Here is a 15,348-nt window from a genome sequence, read left to right as displayed (position 1 = left end):
AATAAGGAACAGGCAGTTCTGGAATCGGTGATGTATAATGATGCAGATTTGATTAGGGAGCTTAAGGGAAAGAGCCCCTCGGGTGTAATGACCATAATATGATAGAATTCATCCTGACGTTTGAGAGAGAGAGAAGCTGGAATTAGATGTGATGGTATTACCATTGAGTAAAAGTAACTACAAAGACATAAGGGAGGAGCTGTCTCGAGTCGATTGCAGAGGAGGCCTAAAAGGGAAGATGGTGGAGTAGCAATGGCAGGAGTTTATGCCATAATTTGAGGTGTACAGCAGAAATTCATCCCAAGGAAAAGGAAGCAAACTAAGGGGAGGGCAAGGGAAACATGACTGACAAAGGAAGTCCAGGACAGTAGAAAAGCAAAAGCTTACAATGTGGTAAAGATTGGTGGGAAGCCAGCGGACTGGGAAATCTTTAAAAACTAGCAGAGAGTAACTAAAAAGCAATTTGGGGGGAGAAGATGAAATATGAAGGTAACCTAGCTAATAATATAAAAGAAGACAGCAAGAGTTTTTCTCGATTTTATAAGAAAGGTAAGAAATAGTCAAGAGTGACCATTGGACCGCTGGAAAATGAGGCTGGAGAAGTAGTAATGGAGAACACAGAAATGGCAGAGGGACTGCATAGGTGCTTTAACATCAGTTTTCACAGTGAAAGTCACAAGTAGTTTATCAAAACTTCGAGAGTACGGGGTAGAGGTGAGTGTAGTGACCATCACTAAGGCGAAGGTGCTGGGGAAACTGAACATGAGCCTCATTGTAAAATTAACAAATAGTACCACAGCATTTCTAGACAACCAGTATGGAGACAGGAGATAACTTTTGTGTGGTTCACAAAGTGGCATAGTGCATACTCCACCAGTCTATACTGCAGAAGGCAATGAGTGTTTAAGAAGTAGTCTTTTAAATAGACCATTAGAGACTACTATCGAACAATGCAACCTGGGCCCAGCATAAATAAAAATCTGGGCTGCTTTGAATCTGTCAAGGCTCATAACCGTCTCCCAAGATTGCCTGCTGTTGTATTACCTCAGACTCGACTTTCTCAGGCTCAGTGTGGGGAAATTTGTAGGTATGTCTCAGCATATGATGATGGTAAAGTGAAATAACAGCAAGGCAATTTGAATGCTGCGTATTGAAGCTTGTGTGGAATATTTTTAAGTGAGAAATTGCTGACTGATATATGGAATAGTACTGTTTTGTTATTTCATACACAAACGAGAACAGAAAAAAAACTAGTTCAATTTTTTTTCTGTGAACAGAATGGCAACAATTTGACCCTTAATATCTTTCAAACTTGCTGACTTTTTTTTACAGGTTTTCACAGCCTCCTTTGATCTTGTTTTCATTAGACGGATTCAGATTTGATTATTTGCAGAAGTGGTGGAGTTCTGTGCCTGTTATAAACAAACTGCGTAAGTAACATCAAAAGGGAGAAGAACAAATTCATTCTATTCTCTTATGTTGATGTGTTCTGACTGTTATTGCTTAAACCCCTTCAACCGTCCCAGCAATCAACCTCAATTTGTACTCTGTGTCTTTCATCTTGCAACATTTTCAATGGACCTTCCAAATATCAGCTATTCTTCTGACCATGCATCTGACCATAGAATTACTTGGCAACCTACATCAAATTATGTCTTTAAAGTCCAATGATGATGTTGCCTTTTAACATTTGAGCTTTAAAATTCCCCCATTCTCAGTATCTTGCAGGGTTATCATTGACCAGAAACTGTACGGCTCATGCAGTTCAATCACTGTGACTACAGCAGCAATTGAGAGGCTAGAGTTCTCAAAGCCTATCCACTATCTACAGAGCACAAATCAGGAGTAGACTCCCTACTTGCCTGGATAAGTGCCACACTCGAGGAGCTTGACACCATTCAGGACAAAGTAGCTCACTTGATTGGCACTTCATCCAGAAATATTCACTCCCTCCATTTAACCAGAAGGACTTTTTGATAGAGCCAAATAATAACAAGAAAATGGGTGGGAAATGAACTAAAATAACTAAAATAATGTTTCACAAAAATAAAATATTACAACACAACACAAAGCATACAGTGCTTTAAACCTAAACTCTTATTTCCTCATTTACAATGTTGTTTGAATATCTTGAAAATAAATTTATTAATACATGCAGAATTACAATTACAGAATTCAAAGCAATTATTGCTCAGTCCCAGCTAGAGTATTGTGTACAATTCTGAGCACAACACGATAGGAAGGATGTGAAAACATGAATGAGGAAGCAGAAATTATGTACAAGTTTACTTCCGTGGATGAGAAACTTCACTTTTAGACGGATTGATGGATTAATGACAACGGGGTTGTTCTCTCTTGAGAAAAGCGACTAAGAGAACATTTCATGGAGGTGTTCACAGTTGTGAAGGGTTTATGCAGAATGGATAGAGAAAAATGGTTTTCATTGGTGGAAGTATCAGAGACACAGGACATCAATTTAAGGTGAATGGCAGAAAAACCAGAAAGTACACAAGGAATATGTTTTTATACAGTGAGGAGTTATGACTTAGAATACATCTGCCTGAAATTGAAGTGGAGGCAGATTCAATTGTGGTTTTCACAAGGGAATTGGCTGAGCTTCTGAAGAGAAATAATTTTCAGAACCACATGGAAAGGGTACAGGAGTAGCACTCGTGAAGAAGCTGTTGCTGAGATTTGGCATGGATAAAAATGTAAGAAATGATCTCTGCTTGTGCTGTAACTTGTCTCTGATTTTACATCTATTTGTGTTAAGAGTTTAAACATCAAACTTCTTTGAGTTTATGCTTCATGCTTTTTTGTTGTTTTTCCAAGTTGAGGAAATGTTGATGCTGTTGAAACTTTATTGCTGGAACAGCACAGCAGGTCAGGCAGCATCCAGGGAACAGGAGATTCGACGTTTCGGGCACAGGCCCTTCTTCAGGAAACCGAAACGTCGAATCTCCTGTTCCCTGGATGCTGCCTGACCTGCTGTGCTGTTCCAGCAATAAAGTTTCAACTTTGATCTCCAGCATCTGCAGACCTCACTTTCTCCTCGAAATGTTGATGCTGCTTCATCATGGTTCTACAAGCTTGGCTGAATGAATTTTCCACATTTTAACACTGATGTTTTGTTGACTTTGTAGAAACTTGTAAAACACTGGGCAATGAATTGGGTTCAGCGCTACATGTGCTCTTTGGGGACGAACACTGCATTTTTTGTATGCTCATTCAATTCTGTGGTGTTTTGTGCCTGATTACATTAAAATGATACATCTAACAACGTTGGAAGTATATATGAAGTAAGCAGGATCATGATATCAATCTGGTTATGGTGCTGATTTGATCCAGCATGGGCATTTATAGAGCCTTGGAATCATACAGCATGGAAGCAGACACCTCAGTCTAACTATTCCACACCCACCAATTTCCCAAACTAAAGTAGTCCCACTTGCCTGCATTTGGCCCATATCCCTCCAAATCATTCCTATTCATGTACTTATTCAAATTTCTTTTAAATGTTGTAACTGTACCTGCATCTACCACTTTCTCTGGCAGTTTATTCCACACATGAACCACTCTCCGTATAAAAATGTTGCCCCTCGTCCTTTTCAAACCTTTGTCCTCTCACCTTAAAATTATGCCTTTTAGTTTTGAACTTCCACGCCCTAGGAAAAAGACCCTTGCTATTCACCTTATCTATATCCCCAATGATTTTATAAACCTCTATAAGGTCACCCTTCAATCTTCTATGTTCCACGCAGAAAAAGTCTCAGCCTATCAAGCCTATTTTTATAACTCAACCTTTTTGAATGTTTCAGTTTAATACAATCCTTCCAACAGTAGGATGATCAGAACTGCACTCAGTACTCCAGAAGAGGCCTCACCAACATTCTGTATAACCTCAACATGACATCCCAATTCCTGTACTCAAAGGTCTGAACAATGAAGGCAAGCGTGCTAAAATCCTTCATAACCAGCCTGTCTACTTGTGACACAAACTTCAATGAATTGTGTACCTGAACCCTGTTCTACAACACTACCATTAATTGTATAAGTTCTGCCCATATTACAAAGTGTAATACCTCGCATTTACTCCAAATTAAACTCCATCTGCCACTCCTCAGCGCATTGACCTAATTGATCAAGATCTCTTTGTAATCTTAGATAACCTTCTTCATTGTCCATTATATTTTGGTATCATCTGCAAACTTAGTAACCTTGCCTCCTATATTCTCATCCAAAATCATTTATGTAAATAGCAAACAAAAGTGGACCCAATACCAATCCCTTTGGAACATCACTGGTCACAGGCTTCCAGTCCGAAAATCAACCCTCCATACCACCTTCTGTCTCCTACCATCAAGCCAATTTTGTATCCAATTGTCAAGCTCTCCCTGAATCCCATATGCTCTAACTTTGAGTTAATGCACCTAAATGTGTAGCCTATGCACCAGTTGTGAGCTCTCTCAAGCACGCACTGTGAACACATCTTAAGAGGCAAGAAGTAACTGACACCAATGCAATTTGAAGTGTTGTCAACTGCTTGCAAGTTAGTTTGTTTTAAATTTATTTTTCTTTGACTGCTGGTTTGTGGGTTCTTTTGAACTCCAAAAGTCTACGGAGAGTGGTGTAGCAACTGCTGAAGGACTTTGAATGACTTAAGACTTCTGCACAAACTAGTTGTGTTTTGGCTTCCAACCAAATAAGTCCACCATCACTCAGTATCCATTTCTATATCTGTATCTTTGTCCACTTCTCAGCTCATCTGCTATTGAAATCCTCAATCATGCCTTTGTTACCTCTTGAGATAGCTATTCGAATGCAATTCTTGCTTTTCTCCTACCAGTGTTTACTTATCACCTCTGCGCTTGTTGATTTTCAGTTAACTCCGTCGGATAGCATGCTTTTAAATTTCTCCATGACAGCTCCATGGGTTCGGGACATGCTGTCAAAGGACCTTCAATGAACTGCTGCAGTGCATTTTGTAGATGGTGCACATTGCAGTAACTGTGTGTCAGATCATCAAAACTAGAAAAACTGGAAAGACTATTTACAAGGATATTATCCCGACTGGAAGGTTTGAGTTATAAGGAGAGGCTGAATAGGCTGGGACTTTCTCCCCTGAAGCATAGGCAGGGGGGGGCAACCTTATTGAGGTTTATAAAATCGTGAGGGGTTTAGATAAGGTGAATAGCCAACATTATTTCCTCCGGGTAGGAAAGTCCAAAAATAGAGGGCTTAGATTTAAGGTGAGAGGGGAAAGATTTACAAGGGATCTGAGGGGCAACTTTTTCGCACAGGAAGTAGTGTGCATATGGAATAAGCTACCAGAATAAGTGTAGAGGTGGGTACAATTAAAATATTTAAAAGACATCTGAACAGGTACTTAGGTAAGAAAGGTTTAGAGGGATATGGGCAAAATGTAGGAAATGGGAATAGTTTAGTTTAGGGAATCTGGTCAGTATGGCCAACATGGACCGAAGGACCTGTTTCTGTGCTATACTGACTCTCTGACTCTAAAATGAAATAGAATTTTGGACCATATAAGGAAGTATTGGCTGGATGATCAAATGTTTGTCCAAAGGAGTAGTTTATATGGTGTACTTTACAGGAGCAAAATAGAGATTTAAGAGCTTAGAACATCTATAACTGAGGGCACTGCTATTGTGGCTTATTATGGTTGAATTGCTGGCAGTGTGCATGAGCTGTGTAATCTTGATTTGAGGCTTCTAGCAGTGTTAAGTGTGTGAATGTAAGGTGGAATAGATGAATGCTGAGCCTGAGTCCTGACTGATAGAAATTGTTCATTGCTGAGTGCAAGTTCATAGTTCCTTGAAAGTAGAATTGCAGGTAGATAGGATAGTGAAGAAGGCTTTTAGTAAGGTTTCCTTTATTGGTCAGGGCATTGAGTATAGGAGTTGGGAGGTCATGTTGCAGCTATACAGGACATTGGTTTGGCCACTTTTAGAATTTTGCATGCAATTCTGGTTTCTTTGTTATTGGAAGGATGTTGTAAAACCTGAAAGGGTTCAGAAAAGATTTACAAGGATGTTGCCAGGGTTGAAGGATATGAGCTAAAGGGAGAGGCTGTTTTCCCTGGAGCGTTGGAGGCTGAGGGGGTGACCTTATAGAGGTTTATAAAATCATGAGGGGCATGAATAGAATAGACAGACAAGGTCTTTTCCTTGGGGTGGGGAAGTCCAAAACTAGAGGGCATAGGTTTAGGGCGAGAAGGGAAAGATATAAAAGGGACCTAAGGGGCAACTTTTTCATGCAGTGGTTGTGCATATATGGAATGAGCTGGCAGAGGAAGTGGTGGAGGCTGGTATAATTACAGCATTTAAAAGGCATCTGGATGGGTATATGAATAGCAAGGGTTTGGAGGGATATGGTCTAGATTAGAGTAGTGCTGGAAAAGCATAGCAGGTCAGGCAGCTTCCGAGGAGCAGGACAGTCGGCGTTTCAGGAAAAGCCATTCATCAGGAATGATTTGCTTTTCCAGCACTCTGATCTAGACTCTGATCTCCAGCATCTGCAGTCCTCACTTTCGCCTGAGAGGGATATGGGCCAAGTGTTGGCAAATGGGACTACATTAGGTTAGATATCTGGTTGGCATGAATGAGTCGGACCAAAGGGCCTGTTTCCGTGCTGTACATCTCTGTGACTCAGAGAGATGGGGAGTATTGGGTATTGAGCAGTTTGAGGTTAATGGTGCACCTTATGGGATGTGATACCTCAGATGTATTTACTGACCTGGATTGCACAATTTAGGTTTTCTGCTTGTTCTTGGCCCTGTTTCAATAGGAACCCCTGATTGTCATTGGGACCTTCTTCTTTCTACCTTAATCAAGATGTTCAACACAGCATTGAAAATCATTGGAGCCCAGTCTCTCAACGCTTTTGCTATTTTCCATCTGTTTCCAAGCCAGGTTCACTTCTGCTTGATTCCCAGCTCCAGCCACACTGCATTTTTTCTTTCAAAGATGTGGACCAATTTTAAGCTGTGCTAGTTTTAAAAAGCACTAGGATATTGCGATTATGTGCTCCATGCTGAGCTCTGCAGCCAATGAATAATGTGGTAAGCAGGCAATGGTAGCATGTAATATGGTAGCATTTTAAATATGCATGCATTTTAAGTAACTGGTGTGGTGAATTCATCATAGTCTAGATTAGAATGGTGCTGGAAAAGCACAGCAGGTCAGGCAGCATCCGAGGAGCAAAGTAGCGAGTCTGTTTCAGGACATGGTTGAAGAGCTTCAGGGCAGAGTTTTTACCTAGTTTTTACCTGGTGAATTAATCATGTCTTCTGATCCCCTTGCCCACCTATGAGACTATTCAATTTAGCTCCCTGAGTTTGTTACTTGTTGGCAATTCTCAGAACACACAAAATATATTTATTTATACAGATTTACCATTGAGTATTTGAAGTAAACTGTCTAACAAAAATGCTTTAAATTTTATAATATTAAATTTAAGTGGCTTCCATTTTAAATCTGAACCTTTCTCAGTTTATTTTATTTTTATTTTTCAAGGTGTCATTTACTGTGTTTAGAGAGCAAAACATTGATCAGAAAACTGTCATTTTTATTAAAAATCACACAACACCAGGTTATTTTCCAACAGGTTTATTTGGAAGCACTAGCTTTCAGAGCGCTGCTCCTACATCGGGTAGCTTGTGAATGAAGGAGCAGTGCTCCGAAAGCTAGTGCTTCCAAACAAACCTATCAGACTATAACCTGGTGTTGTGATTTTTAACTTTGTACATCCCAATCCAAGACTGGCTCCTCCACATCATGCCATGATTGTGATTGACTTGAGGCGGCAATGAATTATAGAAGGAAAAAGTGAGGACTGCAGATGCTGAAGATCAGAGCTGAAAATATGTTGCTGGAAAAGCGCAGCAGGTCAGGCAGCATCCAAGGAACAGGAGAATCCTGTTCAGCAATGAATTATAGAACACAACATCATCACTGAAATAAAGATATGGGCATGTTACAACACCTGATGGAATCTGATGGTTTGGTCACATTTTCACAGAGCCATGGAGACTCAGTGAAACTTTAAAATGGTGGACTGAACCCAGGTCTAGAAGTCTCATCCCTCCCCATTTCCAACACTTTGATTTTTGCCAGTAGAACTGAGATGGGTGTGAAGGGAACAGGTACAAATTGATAACTGGCTGTTGGTGAAGAATCTATCTCTGCCTTAAAAATGTTCAAAGACTCTGTTTCCATTAAATTTTGAGAAAAAGTATTCCAAAGACTTATCACCCTCTCTGACAACACAAATTCTCCTAATCTCTGCCTTACATGGGTGGCCTGTAATTTTTTAAAAGGAACCCGAGTTCAAAGTTCTCCCATAGAGGAAATATCCTGTCCACGTGCATCCTGTGAAGACCCTGCAGTCTTATATTCCCAATCCAACTGCTGCTTCCTCTTCTAAATTCCAGTAGATACCAATCCAACTTGTCCAACCTCTCCACGCAGAACAAGCTATCTACTCAGTCAGTATATTATATCGGAACTGCTTCCAATATATTTATGAGTTTCCTTTAAATAAGGAGATCAATACTGTACACAGTGCTTTCACCCAAAGCCCTGTATAACAGCGATGTGCTATTGCATCCTTTTAGCTTTCCTTATTACATATTGTACCTCCATAATAGCATTTACATTTTATACACTAGGATGCTTCAATGACCACTTAAATAATTATAGTTATTTAGTAGTCTGCCAAAATGGATAATTTAACAGTCAGCAAATTTTGTTATCATACTTCCACTCTCTTCATTCAACTTAATCATTTAAATTTTAAACATTTGAGTTCCAACACTAATTCCTGTGGCACACTACTGATTGTATCGTGCTGATCAGAAAATGACCCATGTTTGCTAACTCTCCTTTCCTGTTAGCTAGCCAATCTTCTAATATATTATTAGCAGATATCTAATCTGCTAATATATTATCCACTACCCCATGAGCTTTTATTTTCCACCATAAATGTTTAAAGAGCCACCTTTTCTGATACCTTCTTGAAATACAAGTACCATACATCCACTAGTTCCCCTTTTATCTAGTAGATACAGGGCAGCTCAGTGGCTCAGTGGTTGGCATTGCTGCCTCACAGCCTCAGGGGCCCAGGTTCGATTCCAGCCTCAGGTGACTGTCAGTGGCGACTTTGCATATTCTCCCCGTGCCTGATTGGGTTTCCTTCCACAGTCCAAAGATGTGCAGGTTAGATGAATTGTCCATGCTAAATTGCCCATAGTATTCAGGGATGTGTAGGTTTTGTGCAGGGGGAAATGTACAGTAATAGGGTAGAGGACTGGGTCTGGGTGGTTACCCATCGGAGGGTCGGTGTGGACTTGTTGGGCCAAATGGCCTGTTTTCTCATTGTAGGCATTCTATGATCTATGAGATGTTACTCCCTCAAGGAACTCTAATAAATTGATTAACATGATTACTCTTTCACAAAATTATCAGAGAACATCACAAGGGCACCCGCAACAATGAACCCCATTGCCCCGTGGCCGAACATTTCAACTCCCCCTCCCACTCTGCCAAGGACATGCAGGTCTTGGGTCTCCTCCAGTGCCACTCCCTCAACACCCAATGCCTGGGGGAAGAACGCCTCATCTTCTGCCTCGGGACCCTTGAACCCCCATGGCATCAATATAGACTTCACCAGTTTTCGCATTTCCCCTTCCATTTCCCCTTCACCTTATTGCAGATCCAACCTTCCAGCTCAGCACCATCCTCAATTTCCCTGCTCCTCGGATGCTGCCTGACCTGCTGTACTTTTCCAGCACCACTCTAATCTGGACTTGAATCTCCAGCATCTGCAGTACCCATTTCTGCCTTTCACAAAACTATATTGACTCTCTCTGATTACCTTGTGTTTTTCTGTTACCCTTTTATAATGTCTTTAAAAATGGTTTCTAATATTTCGCTGTAACAGACATGAAGCTAGCTGATGTTTTTGCTGCTTTCTATCTACCTCAGCTTTTGTTTAAATGAGCTACGTTCACTATTTTCCACTATAATGGAACCTTTCTTGGATCTGAAACTCAGTTCTGAAGTCTGTTGATGTTGACAAATTAATGTACTTAAGGTGAGTTATAGTAGATGGAATAAAAGCAAGTTGATTTTCTTTATGATTCTTGGCAGGTACCTGTGGTGTGCATGCTCCATATTTGACGCCAGTGTACCCATCCAAAACCTTTCCTAACCACTACACAATCATCACAGTAAGTAGGTGTATGCAGTTTCATGACATGGGGGCACCTCTTATTACCTGTGTTGCTTCTTGATACTAAATGTCTGCTGACAAAACTCATTTTGAAGTTGACAAAATCTCCTGTCCTAATATTATATCTCAGTCATAAGCAGCTTCACTTAGTTGGAAGAGCTGCTGTCGTCTGCATTTTCACTCTAGATAATCTTGTTTCACTTATATTTTTACACAAAAATCACCATTTTAAAATTCAAGAGCAATTGTTACTTGCAGCTTACCCAAAATACTTAAATGGGAACCAACCTGAGAAAGGTTTGCATTTGGTACAAATTGCTAGTTCCCCTTCAAATAGGATTTTGTTGCACAGAGGAGCTGCTCCAGCCCATTGTGTCTGTGAGGGACTCCGCTCATTTCCCTGGCCAGTATTTTATTACGTTAAATTCTGTTTGTGGCACTGTTTCTAATTATCTACTTCATATCCTAACAACCATCCTATGTAGTTGTTCAGAGTCAACTTTTCAAAAAGAAAACGTCATTTAGGCACAAATCATCCAGTTTTCCTATGAATTTTCCTGACCCCCTGCTACAGGTGACAACATTTAGAATTCTGAAGTGGCAGATCATTTGATAGTTGGGAAAAACATTATTGAAAAGGTATTACCTCATTACCACCCCGCACCACCGATGAAGGCTAGTGTAATTTGCACGTTTTTGTAATGAATTTGAAGCTCCCATTCAAATAGAGGCTACAATGTGGGAGGATAGATTTGGCCAAATCACAGTCTGTAAGGAACGAAAAGAGTTTCACAGTTTGTAGTTTGGAGTTGCGGCTGGCCCAAACCAGTTGTCCCTATCAAAGCTGAGGCAGTTTAAAGTAATTCTTGGCCTGTCTGACCTTCTGGAGACACTGCTGGGTTGCTGTGGAACTGAACTATTTAAATAAATTTCCATCAATTGCAAAATGGAAACTAAATTAATTGCTGGGGTGGACACAGAATCCACTTACCTCAACCGCTGGTTCAATCTACTCATCGAAAAAAAGTATACTTAATCCACACATAAAGACTTGGGTTTGTTATGATCCCTTCACCTGCCAGTGATTCAAATATCATTGTATATTCTGACCATAATTTGATTAACTCGTCAGGGAGCTGTCTTCAAATCAAGGTTTTTATTGTTCAAGCCATTAATCATTGGTTCCCCAGGTGTTCAATACTGCTGGTGATTTTGAATGATGCTTTGCCAGTAGGGTAACCTAGAAGATCTTACAGTCTCCAGGGTGGGGTTATAGGATGGGTAGGAATTGTGAGTTTCATAGACTCACTGTCACCTGTCCATATAATTGGAATATAGAATGTAAATTAGTGTAAGTTGAAATGACTTTAGTCTGTTTCAAAAGGTCTGTCTTTTCAAATGTTCAGTTCCTGTTTCTAGTCAGTTTGTAGAAATCCAAGCTCAGCAAAAGCAGCCATGCTTGTGACATGCCACATACAATATTTGTTATGCTGGGTCACATGGTCAGTATGTCATTATACCTTCAAGAGACATGCTCATGACATCAATGCACCATAGCATAAGACCTTGGATAATAAAGGTCTTATAACAATTTTAAATGGAATCATTTGAAATATGACTTGCTACTGGTGTTCCCTGTTGTAATCTAATATTTACATATGATAGTTAGCTGCAATAACTTTTGTTGGATTCTTCAATACCACAGTATCCATCCACCTTTCTTATATTAGGTGTGATAACATAAGCATTGCCACATGAAGTAAAATACCTTGCTGGAGACAAAATCATATCAGTTTCTTACTAACACTTAAGAGTATACAGAATAAACCATGCTTTGGAGGCGCACCATAGGTAGCAGGTCAGGACAGTAGGAATTGGATATGGTATATGTGAGAGTTAAGCAGCTGAAGTACATTTCCAGACCTCTGGGCAAGTAGCCAATCAGTCATCCATCATTTATGACTTTTTACAAACTGTTTAGTTTTAATTTTCTGATCTCTTTCAAACAATCAGTACACTTCAAAAGTAGCACATTCTAATGTAAAATTTTCAAAGGTTGTATGAGAACTATTTGTCATTATAGAAATGCAATTTTGTCTTTGTTTCTTCAACTCTTTCTCTCCTTCCATGTAATAGTCGTTCATGACTCAAAATGTCTTTCTTTTCATTGGATTAAAATAAAAATCAGGCTCTGTAGAATTGAAATAAGGCAGATGAATGCATAGCTGGAAAGATGGTGCGGAAGGGAGGACTTTAGGCTCCTGGACACTGGGACTGAGGAAGATGGCACCTGTCCAAGAACTGTACCTGAATAGAGCTGAGACAGCATTCCTCATGAGGCAATTTACAAGTGCTATTGGTGTGGAGTCGAGGGGCTGGTGAAATCACTTAGCAGGGATGCAGGAACCAAGAGAGAATATTAGAAAAAATTATCATGATTCATAAAGTACTTGGAGATACACTTCGAACTAGCATTAAGAGTAGCAAGTTAATAGGTGATATCAGAATGAGGAAGGCAGAGATGAAATATAAATCAGGGTTATTGTGCATGTATGTGAATACACAGTAAATAAGATTGGGGAGTTACAGGCACAGATTGAAATATGAAAATATGACGCTATTGAGAAAAGAGATCTGGCTCAAGGAAAGGCAGTACTGGGTGTTGAGTTTTCATGTACAAGTTGTTCAGAAAAATTAGAAAAAGAAGGAAAAAGGAGGGGTGGAATATTGGTTGAAGAATGTTGCAGTGCTTAAGAAAGAGGATGCCTCAAAGGGTTCAAGGTCAGAATCAATTGCCACATGTAGTCTATAGAGCAACAACTAATGGGAAGGATGTGGAGGAACAAATGAGCAGGGAACTTAGAGGGATGCCAGCATTATAAAGTAGTTATAAAGGGTTGACTTCAAATACCCAAATATAGACAATGATACTGGTAGAGTAAGGGGCATTGAGGGGCAAGTTTTCTTAGTTGTGTTCAGGAGAATTTCCTACAGCAGTATGTGTCCAGTCCAACAAGAAAGGATACACTTTCTGAGCCTGGTCTTTAGATATTTAGTAGGCCAAGTGGCTCAAGTGTCAGTGGTAGAACATGTCAGAGACAGTGATCGTGGTTAAGTAAAGTTCACAATAAGGATGGACAATGACATCAGTCAACCCAGATGGAAATAAAATCTGTTCAACAGAGAGCTGACCTCAGTGGGACAAAGTCAGAGCCGTGAAGAGCAAACTAGAATGAGCAGTTAATAGGAAAAGCATTAACTGAACAGTGAGCTACTGTTAAATGAGCAATGATATGGGTACAGTCCTGATACATTCCCTCAAATGTGAAAGTTAGAACATACAAACACAGAGCTTGCCGAGGTGACAATGAAAATAGAAATTAAGATGAAGAAGAAAAAAATGTACTTATGGTAGGTTTCAGTTGGATAATACATTTAAGAACTGAGGAGAATACAGCAAGAAGTTTCAGAAGGCAGGTAGATAAAGCAAATAGGAGAAGCAAAGAGGGATAATGAGAAAAGGCTGCCAGCCAATACAAAGAGGTGATCCGGAGTCTTCTATAGGTATATAGATAGTAAAAGAGTGGGAAAAGGAGGCTGAGCACTGATTAGAGAGCAAAAAGAGGATTTACACACTGAGTCAGGGGGCTTGGGTGGGGTGTTGAATGAATATTTGTATCGGTCATTAATGAAAAGAAATCTGCTTGGCTCATTGTGATATGAGACAACTCTGTCACTAGAAGGGTTGATAAGGAGGAATTGTTGAATAGTCTTTTGAATCGTAAAATTGACAAAGCATTAAAACTGGATGAGATGCATCCAAGAATAGTGAAGGAAGTGGCAGTGAACCTGACCACAATCTTTTCATCTTCTCTGGAAGAGGTGCCAGAAGACGCAACTATAAACATCATGACCTTGCTAAAGAAAAGTTGTAACGATAAGTTCAGCAATTGCAGGCCAGTGAATTTAACTTCAGTGATAGGAAAACTTTTAGAAATAATTTTTCACTATAGAATTAGTAGTCACAAAGGAAAAGATGGGTCAATAAGGAAGAGTCAGCATGGATTTCTGAAAGAGAAAATTGTGCTTAACCAACTGGCTGGAGTCTTTAAGAGGACAAAGCAGACTTAATAACAGAGACTATTGATATGGTGTACATGGACTTCCACAAGGAGGAAAGATATAGGTCTTGAAATAAAAGACATTTAAGCAATGTCGATATAAAATTAGTTACGATTGAAAACAGAAAATAATGGGTAAAAACAATGACTGCAGATGCTGGAAACCAGAGTCTAGATTAGAGTGGTGCTGGAAAAGCACAGTAGTTCAGGCAGCATCCGAGGACCAGTAAAATCAACGTTTCGGGCAAAAGCCCTTCATCAGAATACAGGCAGAGAGCCTGAAGTCTGGAGAGATAAATGAGAGGACGGTGGAGGTGGGGAGAAAGTAGCATAGAGTACAATAGGTGAATGTGAGGGAGCAGCGGTGAAAGGGCTCAGGACCTCCATGTCCTCGGCAGAGTGGGAGGGGGAGTTGAAATGTTGGGCCACAGGGCGGTGTGGTTGATTGGTGCGGGTGTCCCAGATATGTTCCCTAAAGCGCTCTGCTAGGAGGCGTCCAGTCTCCCCAATGTAGAGGAGACCGCATCGGGAGCAACGGATACAATAAATGATATTGGTGGATGTGCAGGTTACAGAAAATAATGGTCAATGAATATTTTATGGCTGAGAGAAAGTTTGTAGTGAAGATCCCCCAGAATCACTATTGAGCCCCTGCTTTTCCCAATGCGTTGTAATAATCTAGAAATTGGTGTGCACTGCACAGTTTCAAAATGTGTAGATGACTTGCAACTTGGAAGAATTGTGAACTGTGAGGATAGTGTAGAGCTCCAAAGGGACATCGGCTGGCACAAAATATAGGTCTGTCAACCTCCTGTATTCACTCTGGGCAATTGAGGCAACTTACCATTCTAAGAAATCGCGAAGCTGGAAGAGGTCATTGGAGAGGGGTGAAATGAGCTCTAGCTAAGATAAGAAAAGTCACTTTTTAAAAGAAACATTGGTTTCCACAAGCACAGGTTGTGGTCATCTGTAAAAATAT

At 40.1% G+C, this 15,348-nt stretch overlaps 1 protein-coding gene across 2 annotated transcripts in view; it reads left to right on the top strand.

Annotated features, from left to right (window-relative positions):
• The window catches only part of LOC122544234 (ectonucleotide pyrophosphatase/phosphodiesterase family member 3-like), a 147,547-nt gene that overhangs the window by 44,467 nt on the left and 87,732 nt on the right, over positions 1-15,348 (top strand). For both annotated transcript variants that reach the window (XM_043683314.1, XM_043683321.1), the window contains exons 4-5: positions 1,333-1,430; positions 10,167-10,246. In XM_043683314.1, coding sequence (XP_043539249.1) covers positions 1,333-1,430; positions 10,167-10,246 — 178 coding nt within the window. The remainder of the gene's footprint in view (positions 1-1,332; positions 1,431-10,166; positions 10,247-15,348) is intronic.

The sequence above is a fragment of the Chiloscyllium plagiosum genome, chromosome 3, assembly GCF_004010195.1.
Source record: "Chiloscyllium plagiosum isolate BGI_BamShark_2017 chromosome 3, ASM401019v2, whole genome shotgun sequence".
Lineage (NCBI taxonomy): Eukaryota > Metazoa > Chordata > Chondrichthyes > Orectolobiformes > Hemiscylliidae > Chiloscyllium > Chiloscyllium plagiosum.
Note: the sequence above shows the minus strand (reverse complement) of the source record. Positions and strands in the feature narration are given on the sequence as shown.